Source organism: Myxine glutinosa, chromosome 14 (genome assembly GCF_964187855.1).
Source record: "Myxine glutinosa chromosome 14, kmMyxGlut1.1, whole genome shotgun sequence".
NCBI lineage: Eukaryota > Metazoa > Chordata > Myxini > Myxiniformes > Myxinidae > Myxine > Myxine glutinosa.
In genome coordinates, this window is record NC_136274.1 from 38,737,840 (window position 1) to 38,752,302 (window position 14,463).

General features: G+C 51.1%; 1 protein-coding gene across 2 annotated transcripts in view; it reads left to right on the forward strand.

The window, feature by feature from the left end:
* The first annotated feature begins 9,555 nt into the window (after positions 1 to 9,555).
* LOC137415585 (protein phosphatase Slingshot homolog 2) overlaps positions 9,556 to 14,463 on the forward strand; it is a 276,350-nt gene continuing 271,442 nt past the window's right edge. For both annotated transcript variants that reach the window (XM_078768025.1, XM_078768028.1), the window contains exon 1: positions 9,556 to 9,784. In XM_078768025.1, coding sequence (XP_078624151.1) covers positions 9,722 to 9,784 — 63 coding nt within the window. In that variant the 5' untranslated portion in view covers positions 9,556 to 9,721. The remainder of the gene's footprint in view (positions 9,785 to 14,463) is intronic.

The following is a 14,463-nucleotide window of genomic DNA, read 5'->3' on the forward strand; positions in this document are numbered from 1 at the left end:
ACAGAAGTTGGTATTTCAAAAAAGTGGAATTGGGGTGAAATTAGCGGGGATAGAAAAGATCAATGTTTTGGATGGGGGAAGATAAGAGATGGTGGTGAACAGCTGTTTTAAAGACCTGGAGGGTGGAGTGGGATTGAAGAGAGTGAGGGAGTTTGTTCCAGAGTCGGGAGAAAAGAGGAATGAAGGAGTGAAGGTGAGCAGAGAGTCTTGATTTTGGCAGTTTAACCATAAGAGGGTTGCAAGCAGATCTTGTGTGACCTGTAGGAATATTTGGGGGACAGAGCTCAGAGAGAGCTGAGGGGGCAAGGCCAGAGAGGAGTCGGTAGAAGACGGAAAGACCACCAACCTGCCTGCGGTGAGTGAGTGAAAGGCCCTCGGAGTTAGCTTCATCGCGGGAGATTCCAATGAATCTGAACGCTTTGGTTTCAACAGCGTGAAGAGGAGCTAGGTGTGAGGCAGGAGCACCAGCCCAGAGGGGAGAGCAGTATTCCATTGAGCTGCCGATGAAAGCCTTGTATGTGGTGAGGAGCTCAGGTGTGCCAAGGAAAGACTTCGCACGATGGAGGGGGATGATGCCCAGTCGGCGACTGGCTTTGGAGGCCAGATTTGAAATGTGGTTTTCCCAGGAAAGATCATGGCAGATAGTGAGACCCAAAAGCTTGAGTGACAGAACTTCTTCGAGAGGATTATTCAGAAAGTGGATGGGAGGGTTGTCCAGTCGGTCTTTTCGGAGAGACATCGTAAGAGTGTGAGATTTGTCAGGATTGAAAGACATGTTCCACTTGTTTGCCCAGTCTGTGATTTTGTCCAGGTCTGCAGAGAGTGAGGAGGCTGCAGACTGCCGATCTGAGGGATGAGGAATGGAGTGACAGAGAGTAGAGTCATCAGCAAAGAGATAGAGAGGATTTTCAAGAGAGTCAGAGAGATCATTGATGAAGACCAGAAAACGCACAGGGTCCAGAACACTGCCTTGGGGAACTCCAGCCTGAACAGGAAGAGGAGATGAGAGAAACCCAATTCAGGGCAACACGTTGACTACGACTAGAGAGGAAGTCCGCCAGACATGCGTGGAGATTTGGATACCAAAGCCTTTGGATACCAAAGGAGGAGAGTTTGGTGAGCAGAGCTGGGTGCCAGACCGTATCGAAGGCACGTGATATGTCAAGGGAGACAGTTCTAATTTCCTGTTTGGCATTGAGGACCTCCATCCATTGTTGAGAAAGCAGTAGCAGCATGTCCAGAGTAGAGTGACCAGGTCTGAAACCAAATTGATGATCAGAGATCAAGCCATTGGAGAAGAGGAAAGATTTCATATCTGAAGCAATGATGGATTCCATGACTTTGCTGATAATTGGGAGAAGGCTGATTGGTCTGTAGTTGCTAGGATCTGTTTTTGCGCCTTTTTTGTGCAAAGCGGTGATGTTGGCTGATTTCCAAGCAGATGGCAGATGACCTTGAGCAAAAGAGAGAGTGAAGAGAACAGCGAGAGGGAGTGAAAGAGCGGAAGAACAGGATTTTAGGACCCGTGGGCTGATGCCGTCAGGTCCAGTTGCAGAATCAGAGTCGAGGGTTGACAGAAACTTTTCCACCTTGTCAGGAGGAAAGGACACAGAGTCCAGGAGCAGCTGGGTACGACTGGGTACGGTGGGTACAGAGAGGGATGGGTTTGGGACACAAGATTTAGAGGCAAACACAGAGTTGAGGCATTCAGCTTTTTCACGTGCGGAGTAGCCGTTTGAGGTGAGGGAGGGGATGGAGGGGGAACAAACACCAGAAACAGATTTGACCAGACGCCACCAGGATTTGGAAGAGGGAGACAGATAAGAGAGTTCGGTCTTGAGAATGGAGAGATATTGTTTCCTGGCTCTCCTGAGGGTGGACACACATTCCAAATAGTTCACAAAAGCTGGTGTGGAGTCCTGTCACCTTGGTGAGTGGATGTGGATGGTGCGAAGAGATTTCATCCTAACTATCCTTGTAATTGATAACTATCCTATAGGTTACTAACTATCCTATAGGTCTATAACTTGAGAACGGCTGAAGTGATCTCATTAAAACTAGGTACAGGTATGTATGATGATGTAAAGATTAACTGATTAGATTTTGGGGCCAAAATTAAACCACAGGCTTTTAAAAAGCTTTTATTGCAAAATGCGTTCCTTCACCATGTCCGTAAACAAGTACGCCAGCATTTACTTCCATAGGACCATCGATCGCATACCTGACCGTGGTGCACCCGGTGAAATCGTTGGGAATTCGAACTCTGCAGAGCGCTTATGCTGCAGCAGATGCTGTGTTCGCCATCGTGTGCATCTTAAGCCGACCAGACCTCATTTCTTTCGAAATACTTACGAGTATGAAAAGGGATTCACCGTCTGTTTTCTTGATTATGGGGATTTTGAAACCTTTATCAAAACCATTACAGTCGTAAACATAAGTAGATTTATTTTCGGCTTTCTCATTCCATTCCCAGTTATACTGGTGTGTTGCACGCTTATTGCCTTGAAGATCAAACGGAGCCAACTGATGAACAAGGGGAAGCCAATGAAACTGATCATCACAGTTGTTGTGACTTTCTTTATTTAAAAGACTCCCTACCATGTGGTGATCATTATGGAATTTGCTTCGTATCCAACTCGGGATGTGATCCTTTACCATTCCATCAACTCCGTAATGCCAGTAACTTCGAGTATTGCTCTTGCGAACAGCAGCATCAATCCAATCCTGTATGTATTAATTGGTGAAAAGAGGAAGAAGATCCATGATAAGAAGGTCCGCAGATCCATGATAAAGGCAGTTAAGGTGCCCTTTACTGAGCATGCCCGAGAGAGCTAACAATCAGAAAGCAAAACTATGAGGTCTATCTTTCTAAGACATAGACACACATCTCAGTAAACATTGCAAATACACCAAGAAAATGTTTCTTCTGATAATGTAGTTGGATGATGTGTTTTCATTAACTTAGATCATCTTGCTACCATTTCTACCCAACTCACAAAGTATCGACTCATATGTTAAGAGATGGAGAAACGTGCTTTGTTTTAAGGTACGTGGGGCCAGTTAGGGCCTGTGTCAACTCTCCTTTTGCTCTTCTCTCTGGATATCATGCTGTGTACATCGATTGTTACCTAAAGCTTTCATCGTGTAACACTGCAAAGCCACCATTTCACTTCTCTTACTGAAATCTGTATAGCCTCCATCTGGTAAACACACACACACACACACACACACACACACACACACACACACACACACACACACACACACACACAAAAAGGTATGTAGAGTAATCCACTGGCACATCTGCAAAACTTTCAATATTCCAGTTCCAGAAAAATAATGGAAACATGAAAAAAACGTGAATCTAGAAAACAAACCATTGCGACCGGATATTATACTTGGCTACAAAAAATAAATGAAGGCATTGCTAATTGAGGTGTCAGTAACCAGAAATTTTGGCCGAAACAATGCTGAAATGAAGAAAATGAATAATTTACCAAGATCTGAAAAATGAAGTGAAAAGATCCTGGAAGCTGAAGATCGCCTAAATTATACCATTAATTAATTGGAGCAATGGGAATGCTAAAGAAGAACCTCACGCAGATCTTAGAAAACATCCCTGGGAATATTACCACATCTACAAACAAATGACAGTTGGAAGTCGTCTGGGGCTTGGCTACGATCCTGAAAAGAGCCCTCAGAACATAAGAGCATCCCTTACTGAAAGGGGGGTGGATACTTCGAGACCTGGAATGACTGATCATCCGTTCCATCCTCTGAAACCCGCATATGGAGATATCAACCAACGACACAAATGAATGTGCGCGCGCGTGCACACACACACACACACACACACACACACACACACACACACACACACACACACACACACACACACACACACACACACACACACACACACAAACTTGTTCTTATATAGATAGCCAAGCACTTTTTGCATATTGTATAGATAACCATGCACTTTCTGCGTATTATTATATAGATAACCATTCACTTTTTGCGTATTGTATAGATAACTGTGAACTTTTTTGTGTATTGTATAGATAACCGTGCACTTTCTGCGTATTATTATTTGGATAACCATGCACTTTTTGCGTATTATTATATTGATAACCGTGCACTTTTTGCGTATTATTATATAGATAACCGTACACCTTTTGCATATTATATAGATAACCGTGCACTTTTTGCGTATTGCATGGATAACCATGCACTTTCTACGTATTGTCGCGCGATTGCCCCGAGGTTAAGACCGTGGGATCGCGGATAGCTTGAACGAGCTTTAACTCCGAGGCGACGATCAATTGCGGACTTGACCATGCAATACTGAAGGAAGAAGGGAGAGGAAGAAGCGGCGAGCTCTTACCTCACGGCTCCGCCGGCAGCCCTCGATCCTGTAGGAAATGAAATCAAGTGAACGAAAACCCAAATTCAATGTACAAAAAGAAACGATTTATTATGCGGAACCCGAGAACAATGAACGCCCCGGTAAATTACTATGATTCCTAAATCGGGATCCCGCACACCTCACTTCAACAACAGCCAGGGGAATGAATTAAGCAAAAATAACCGTTGTGTGCGCGTTTGTGTTGGCTTATCTTTGTGTGTCAGGAATCGTCTGGTCGTTGGCGCGAACTGCTCGGTCGTTGGCGCGAACCAGGCCCCGACGCGCCCTTGCTCGCTCGGCCCCGATGAAAGCCTCCCACGTGAGGCAAACGAGTGCGCAGCCCGCTCCCCAACTGTGCCCTTCCTCGCGAACGCGGCACGGAAACCACGGCTCTTTGTTCTTGGGGCTGTGCCGTTTTACGAACATCCCGCACGCAGTCTATCCTTGGTTCGCAACCACAGGTCACGTCCCGCACACCGTCGCTCGCCAACATCCGACACGAAGCGGGGAGAGTCGATGGCAGAGGAATACGTGAAGGCCAAGCGAGAGAGAGTATCCAACAACGACACAGGAAGGAGAGGGACGTCGATGCTGACGGAGGCAAAATGCGACCGCTCGCTATGGATCCAGCATGAGAAGGGTCAAAATGTCGGCTCACCGTTCGTGGTCTCCTTCTCCTCCGACGTCACCGCCCTCCCTCGACCAATCCTTCACAAGGTGGGCGTGGCCTCAGCCTGCCTATATGATGTCTGCCTGCCATGGTGTAACACTGCGCGGCCGCTTGCTGGTGCTCTTCCGGTCAGTTTTATCGTCTTGTGGCGGAGGGGGGATTTAATTAATGTGGTGCACTAAGGGCCTACCTAAGTGTCTATGGGAGTGCGTTGCCATAAGGGGCACTGGGATGCTTACAGAGGGAACGACACACAAGGGAATTTTACCCATAATCCCTGTACTAATTAGCATGCCCCGCCCCCTTGTGGTGGGGACACAGATACAAGCTTAATCCGACATTCGGGCTACAGAACTTATTACAGGTGAGGTTCCCTATCACGACAGCCGGACACCTACCTATGCAGATCTACCTGGATCTAGATATTCCTCTACCCCAAATTCATAACAGTATTATTATATCGATAACCATGCCCTTTTTGTGTATTATTATATAGATAACCATGCACTTTTTGCGTATTGTATACTATTGTGCCAAAATTTCAGCTTCCTAGCTCGAAGGATGGCTGAGATATCGCCCGGACAAACAAGAAAGAACACAAGAAAACAAACAAACAACCAGAGTGAAAACTGAGTACTCCCTTTCAGCGTGCGTCATTGCCGAGCCCCCTTCGGTGCCCGGGAATGGCGTTATGCAGCACCTGGAGATGGCATAGGAAAGGAACGGTGTACAAAAACAAACGGACTCAAATGCAATACCCTCTCCTCTGGCGAGGGTAATAATTTAGATCGTTCCGGGCCCTTTCTGAGTGTAGGCCTGCGGCCCTGCTCCTCGCTCTCTGCCACACTTGCAAAACTTCTCACTGAGGGAACTTCTCAATAGGGAAACCTCTCAATGGGGGAAACTTCTCAATGGGGGAACCACTTACTGGGGGAACTTCTCAATGGGGAAACCTCTCACTAGGGCAGTGGTTCCCAACCTTTTTGTACTCGCGACCCCTTTCTCAAAGCCCCGAAACACACGCGACCCCCCTGCCATCAGCCGTTTCAGTTTTATAAATTTTTCTGAGAAGGAAAAGGGAAGAAAGAGAAAACAATCATTAATTCATCAATTTTTACCAATTTTACTGCAACATTCCTTGCACATTATAAAATTCGGGTAATTTTAGTTAGTTAGTCAAACCAAGCTCATCATTTTTTCTCACTGCCATCCATCGTCACACAATCCATGATCGTCATCACTAACATATCATCATCTCTCCAACCTAGCTAGTGGGATGTTGGGGATGCATCTGAGCAGCGAGTCTTGGAATTAGTGGCGGGGTGTTTGTAAGAGCCAATCTCAAGTCATCCTCGACATCCAATCTGTTCCTGGTCTTCGTTTTGATGTGGACGAGGGTAGAATATCCGGCCTCGCAGAGGTAGGTGGAGGCAAATGGAAGAAGAACACGTTAGGCCAGCATGCTGACTTTGGAATATGATTGATGCATAGCGCACATCGAAAAGAGCGAGCGAAAACTATAGCCAACTCCACCAGCACAACATTATGTTGTGTGTTCTTGGTATCAGCGAAATGAAAGTTTTGGTAATGTTCCCTTCTCCCAAGGCTACCAAGTTCTCCCAAGGCTTCTCGACCCTCCTCCCCCTCCCCCAGCCCACCCTCCGCGACCCCCTGGGGGGTCGCGACCCACAGGTTGGGAACCCCTGCACTAGGGGAACTTCGCAATGGGGGAACCTCTCACTGGAGGCACCACTCAGTGGGGAAACCTCTCACAAGGGGAAAATTCTCACTGGGGGCACTTCTCACTGGGGGAACCTTTCACTTGGGGAACCTCTCACTGGGGGCACTTCTCAATGGGGGAACCTCTCACTGGTGGAACCTCTCAATGGGGGAACCTCTTACTGGGGGACCTTCTCTCTTGGGGTACCTTTCACTGGGGGAACTTCTCAATGGGGGAACCTCTCACAAGGGGCACTTCTCAATGGGGGAACCTCTCACAAGGGGAACCTCTCAATGGGGGAACGTCTCACTGGTGGAACCTCTCACTGGGGGAACTTCTCAATGGGGGAACGTCTCACTCGGGAACCTCTCAATGGGTGAACCACTCAATGGGGGAGCCTCTCACTGGGGGAACCTCTCACTGGGGGAACCTCTTACTGGGGGAACTTCTATCTTGGGGAACCATTCACTGGGGGAACTTCTCAATGGGGGAAACTCTCACTGGTGGAACCTCTCAATGGGGGAACCCCTTACTGGGGGAACTTCTCTCTTGGGAAACCTTTCACTGGGGGAACTTTTCAATGGGGGAACCTCTCACGAGGGGACCTCTCAATAGGGGAACATCTCACTGGTGGAACCTCTTACTGGGGGAACTTCGCAATGGGGGAACGTCTCACTAGGGGAACATCTCAATGGGGGAACCTCTCACTGAGGGAACTTCTCACTGAGGAAACCTCTCACTGGGGGACTTCTCACAAGGTGAACTTCTCAATTGGGGAACCTCTCACTGGGGGAACCTCTCACTGGGGGAACGTCTCCTTGAGGGAACCTCTCACTGGGGGACCTTCTCACTGGGGGAACCTCTCACTGGGGGAACTTCTCAATGGGGGGACTTCTCAATGGGGGGACTTCTCACTGAGGGAACTTCTCAATGGGGGAACCTCTCACTCAGGGAACTTCGCAATGGGGGAAGCTCTCACTGGGGGGACTTCTCTCTTGGGGAACCTTTCACTGGGGGAACTTTTCAATGGGGGAACCTCTCACGAGGGGAACCTCTCACTGGGGGACTTCTCACTGGGGAAACGTCTCAATGGGGGACCCTCTCACTGGTGGAAACTCTCAATGGGGGAACCTCTCACTGGGGGAACCTCTCACTGGGGGAACTTCTCCCTGAGGGAACCTCTCACTGGGGGACCTTCTCACTTGGGGAACCTCTCACTGGGGGAACTTCTCAATGGGGGGACTTCTCACTGAGGGAACTTCTCAATGGGGGCACCTCTCACTCGGGGAACTTCGCAATGGGGAAACCTCTCACTGGGGGAACTTCTCTCTTGGGGAACCATTCACTGGGGGAACTTTTCAATGGGGGAACCTCTCACGAGGGGCACCTCTCACTGGGGGACTTCTCACTGGGGAAACGTCTCAATGGGGGAACCTCTCACTGGTGGAACCTCTCAATGGGAGAACCTCTTACTGGGGGGACGTCTCTCTTGGGGAACCTTTCACTGGAGGAACTTCTCAATGGGGAAACCTCTCACGAGGGGAACCTCTCAGTGGGGAAACGTCTCAAGAGGGGAACCTCTCACTGGTGGAACCTCTCATGGGTGGAACCTCTCACTGGGGGAACCTCTCTCCTGGGGAACCTCTCACCGGGGGACCTTCTCACTGGGGGAACGTCTCACGAGGGGAATTTCTCAATGGGGCAACGTCTCACTGGGGAACCTCTCGCTGGGGGAACTTCTCACTGGGAGAACCTCTCAATGGGGGTACCTCTCACTGGGGGTACTTCTCACTGGGTGAACCTCTCACTGGGGGAACTTCTCAATGGGGGAACCTCTAACTCGGTGAACCTCTCATCGGGGGAGCCTCTCACTGGGGAAACCTCTCACTGGGGGAACCGCTTACTGGGGGAACTTCTCACTGGGGAAACCTCTCCCTGGGGGGATCTTTTCACTGGGGGAACCTCACACAAGGCCTAACATTGAAGAGCCAAATCACCAGGATAACGTTCAGGGGCAGATCCAGGAATTTAAAGACGGGGAGGGTGGGGGTGCATGGAACTATAGCGCTGGGGGGGGGGGGTAAAGGGGAGGTCTGGGGGTCCTCCCCCAGGAAATTAAAAAAAATTGATCGTCAGAAACGGCATTTCGTGCGTTCTTGGAAGTTTCTGCAGTTCCTTGTGTTCTTCCCTGGTCCAACAGTTCAGCAGATTCGCACCGCCTGCACCCTCATCCTGGATTGAAGGGGGGGGGGGGGGTGCGCACCCCCTGAACCCCCTGCACCCCCTGGATCCGCCCCTGACGTTACTCCAAACTTTAACACTTGCGATCCACAGGATTTTATATAAATCTGCGAAATTAAGGAAGTTAAATACGAGGAGTATTCATCTTTTTTGCGGTCAGACAATCAAATTCCTCATTGTGTGTGGTGTACCTCAATTGATACAGAGTGATTGTGAATCTTCATTCATCTTCAGTTGTTGAGCATAAACAACCCAAACTCCCAAAGCGATAATATTTATTATCGACGTCGTTCAGACGTCCAGGAATAAGATTCAGTTCAGACATTCACGTTTGTATGAGGGCGGGACGGTGAGAACAAAGAGACGTGACCTGTAAATCGAAGAACGTAAGATAAAAAAAGAAAAATCCGTTTCGCTCGTGAAACGGAAGCCCTGGTCGTGCGCGATAACAATCTGCGTTGAGGAATAAAATAAGAATGAAAGAACGAGGATCGATGAGGGAACGAATATAGAACGAAATAGGGCTTCCGGGCCGGCGAAACGCGCATGCTCGAGCTGTTTGCCGCGCTACGGAGTTTACAGCTGTTGCGGAGGAGGAGGGTCTCTTCATCGGTTCATCCCGTGGATTCCTCCTCTTCGCCTGGATCGCTGTGCGCTCGAGCTGGGCGATCCCGCGACCCTGATGGCGCTCGTTACAATTCAGCGCTCTCCGACCCCCAGCAGCACCTCCAGCCAGAGCGTCTCGGTGGGTTCCTTCACACACGTACACAAAGCCGTCAATCTGGCCCAATTGGAATCACCGCTCGTGGCCTTATTTCATTCTCCTCTTCCACCTCACGTGCTACACTACACCTCATATACCCTCCGGCCTTGTGCATTCCTCTTTTTATTTATTCATTTATTTCCACTTACAAACGCCCCGCTCTCTGTCGTGGTTGTTTTCCAATATATATGTATATCATATACGAGTGAAGAAACCGTCCCTTTAGGACAGGTTCATTCTCTTAGAATTGTCGTATTTCAGTACATGTTGTCTTGTCATACTCCCTTTCACCTGGAGCGGCGCCATGTTATACATACATATTTACAATACATTTTATATACGTAGATAAAAGGGCTCCCCAACCCTGAATCTCCGGAACTGGTCATTTTTTTCCCACCGCCTAAAACTTTCCTGTGCACAGTGACTCTCCCCCATTTCCTCCCCACCCTCCCCCATTTCCACCCCATTCCTCCCCACCCTCCCACATTCCTCCCCACCCTCCCACATTCCTCCCCACCCTCTCACATTCCTCCCCACCCTCCCCCATTCCTCCCCTTCCTCCCCACCCTCCCCCATTTCCTCCCCACCCTCCCCCATTGCCACCCCATTCCTCCCCACCCTTCCCCATTCCTCCCCACCCTGCCCCATACCTCCCCTTCCTTCCCACCCTGCCCCATACCTCCCCTTCCCCCCCTTCTCCCCCATTCCTCCCCACCCTCCCCCATTCCTCCCCACCCTCCCCCATTCCTCCCCACCCTCCCCCATTTCCTCCCCACCCTCCCCCATTTCCACCCCATTCCTCCCCACCCTCCCACATTCCTCCCCACCCTCCCCCATTCCTCCCCTTCCTCCCCACCCTCCCCCATTTCCTCCCCACTCTCCCCCATTTCCACCCCATTCCTCCCCACCCTTCCCCATTCCTCCCCACCCTGCCCCATACCTCCCCTTCCTCCCCACCCTGCCCCATACCTCCCCTTCCTCCCCACCCTCCCCCATTCCTCCCCACCCTCCCCCATTCCTCCCCTTCCTCCCCACCCTCCCCCATTTCCTCCCCACCCTCCCCCATTTCCACCCCATTCCTCCCCACCCTCCCCCATTTCCACCCCATTCCTCCCCACCCTCCCACATTCCTCCCCACCCTCCCACATTCCTCCCCACCCTCCCGCATTCCTCCCCACCCTCCCCCATTCCTCCCCTTCCTCCCCACCCTCCCCCATTTCCTCCCCACCCTCCCCCATTTCCACCCCATTCCTCCCCACCCTTCCCCATTCCTCCCCACCCTGCCCCATACCTCCCCTTCCTCCCCACCCTCCCCCATTCCTCCCCTTCCTCCCCACCCTCCCCAATTTCCTCCCCATCCTCCCCCATTTCCACCCCATTCCTCCCCCATTTCCACCCCATTCCTCCTCACCCTCCCCCATTCCTCCCCACCCTCCCCCATTCCTCCCCTTCCTCCCCACCCTCCCCCATTTCCTCCCCACCCTCCCCCATTTCCACCCCATTCCTCCCCACCCTTCCCCATTCCTCCCCACCCTGCCCCATACCTCCCCTTCCTCCCCACCCTCCCCCATTCCTCCCCTTCCTCCCCACCCTCCCCCATTCCTCCCCTTCCTCCCCACCCTCCCCCATTCCTCCCCTTCCTCCCCACCCTCCCCAATTTCCTCCCCATACTCCCCCATTTCTTCTCCACCCACCCCTCCCCCATTTCCACCCACCCTCCCTCATTTCCACCCCACCCTCCCCCATTCCCCCCCACCCCACCCCACCCCCTTCACCTTTGGGTAAGACCAGCAGCTCTGAACTCATTATTTCTCTTCTCAAATAAAATTAGTGGGATGTATGATATGTATACAGTGGTGGCCAAAAATTTTGGCACCCTTGCACTTTTTTCAAATAACTCACAATTTTCTCTCAAAATAAGTTGAAATTGACAAAAGTATTTGGTCTCCACAATTCTTTATTTCACTGTTAACATTACAGAACCTTTGTTTTTGATTCAGAACTTAATATATCCTTTTAAATCAGAAAATAAAAAGAAATGGCATTGACAAAATTATTGATACCCTCGACTTAATATTTGGTAGCACGGCCTTTGGACAAATTACCTGCAGTCAAGCACTTCCTTCAGCCATAAATGAGCTTCCTACATCTCTTTACAGGCAGTTTGGCCCACTCTTCTTGTGCAAACTGCTCCAGTTCTCCCAGATTTGAAGGGTGCCTTCTCCAAATTGCTGTTTTCTGATCTCCCCGCAGGTGTTCAATGGGATTTAGATCTGGACTCGTTGCTGGTCACTTCAGAACAGTCCAGCATTTTGTCTTGAACCATTCCTGGGTGCTTTTTGAAGGGTGTTTGCGGTCATTGTCCTGCTGCAAGACCCATTACCTTCAACAGAGACCCAGCTTTCTGACACTGGGTTGAACATTGCACATTGCGCTCCAAAATGCCGTAGTAATCTCCTGATTTCATGATGCCATGCACACATTCAAGGCACCCAGTGCCAGAGGCAGCACAGTAATCCCAAAACATCACTGAACCTCCTCCATGTTTGACTGTTGGGAAGGTGTTCTTTTCTTTGAAGGCTTCATTTTGTTTTCTGTAAACATAGAGATGATGTGCTCTACCAAAAAGTTCTAATTTGGTCTCATCTGTCCACAGGACATTCTCCGAGAAAGATTTTGGCTTGTTCAGGTGTGTTTGGAAAACTCCAGTCAGGCTTTCTTAGCAGTGGGGTTCTCCTGGGTCTCCTCCCATAGAACGCCCTTTCATTGAGTTGGCGACGGATGGTGCGAGTTGAAACTGTCGTACCTTGTGTCTGAAGGTCAGCTTGAATCTGTTTGGCAGTTGATCGAGGTGCTTTCTCCACCATTCAAACAATCCTTCGCTGCAATATTTGATCAAGTTTTGTTTTGCGGCCACGTCCAGGGAGGTTGGCTACAGTGCCATGGGCCTTAAACGTCCTGATAACATTGCGTACGGTGGACACTAACTTCAAGGTCTCTGGAGATGAACTTGTATCCTTGAGATTGTCCACGCTTGGCTACAATCTTGTGTCTGACCTCCTCAGACAATTCTCTGGTTTTCGTTTTCTATTTAGCCACGACTGTATATATTTTTCACCCTTATACCCTGGAATCGACTCAATTCTGAGTATATATTAATTACTTTCTGCACTGCAATAACCCCTCAATTCACCGATGATCTCCTCTTACCCCCCCCCCTTCCGATCTCCTTTCACCCCCCCTCCGATCCCCTCTCTCCTCACCCCACCGATCCACTCTCGCCTCACCTCACCGATCCACTCTCGCCTCACCCCACCGATCCACTCTCGCCTCACCCCACCGATCCACTCTCACCTCACCCCACCGATCCACTCTCGCCTCACCCCACCGATCCACTCTCGCCTCACCCCACCGATCCACTCTCGCCTCACCCCACCGATCCACTCTCGCCTCACCCCACCGATCCCCTCTCGCCTCACCCCACCGATCCCCTCGCGCCTCACCCCACCGATCCACTCTCGCCTCACCCCACCGATCCACTCTCGCCTCACCCCACCGATCCACTCTCGCCTCACCCCACCGATCCACTCTCGCCTCACCCCACCGATCCCCTCTCGCCTCACCCCACCGATCCCCTCGCGCCTCACCCCACCGATCCACTCTCGCCTCACCCCACCGATCCACTCTCGCCTCACCCCACCGATCCACTCTCGCCTCACCCCACCGATCCACTCTCGCCTCACCCCACCGATCCCCTCTCGCCTCACCCCACCGATCCCCTCGCGCCTCACCCCACCGATCCCCTCTCGCCTCACCCCACCGATCCCCTCGCGCCTCACCCCACCGATCCCCTCTCGCCTCACCCCACCGATCCCCTCTCGCCTCACCCCACCGATCCCCTCTCGCCTCACCCCACCGATCCCCTCTCGCCTCACCCCACCGATCCCCTCTCGCCTCACCCCACCGATCCCCTCTCGCCTCACCCCACCGATCCCCTCTCGCCTCACCCCACCGATCCCCTCTCGCCTCACCCCACCGATCCCCTCTCGCCTCACCCCACCGATCCCCTCTCTCCTCACCCCACCGATCCCCTCTCGCCTCACCCCACCGATCCCCTCTCGCCTCACCCCACCGATCCCCTCTCGCCTCACCCCACCGATCCCCTCTCGCCTCACCCCACCGATCCCCTCTCGCCTCACCCCACCGATCCCCTCTCGCCTCACCCCACCGATCCTCTCTCGCCTCACCCCACCGATCCCCTCTCGCCTCACCCCACCGATCCCCTCTCGCCTCACCCCACCGATCCCCTCTCGCCTCCCTCCCCTCCTTTTATTTCAATGTGTGCATTTAGCAAGCAGAATGCACAATATAAAACAGGGTGTTGTCAGTGCATGGAATTATGTAATCCTTTGCAGAATTTTTTTGAATTAAAAACAAATTGAATTGCTCAAACTTTGAAAAAAATTTTTGCCTAAATTTGAGATCATATGCAGCGTGTAGAGCCAGACCAAGGACAGGTGTGGCACGTTTGCCAATGGTGAAAGGTTTGTTTGTCTTGTTACCGCACACCCCCTACCCCCACACCCCCTACCCCCACACCTCGTATTAGATGTCGTTAATTTTACCACGTAATTTCGATCCTTGCATTTACTTTGGACTTT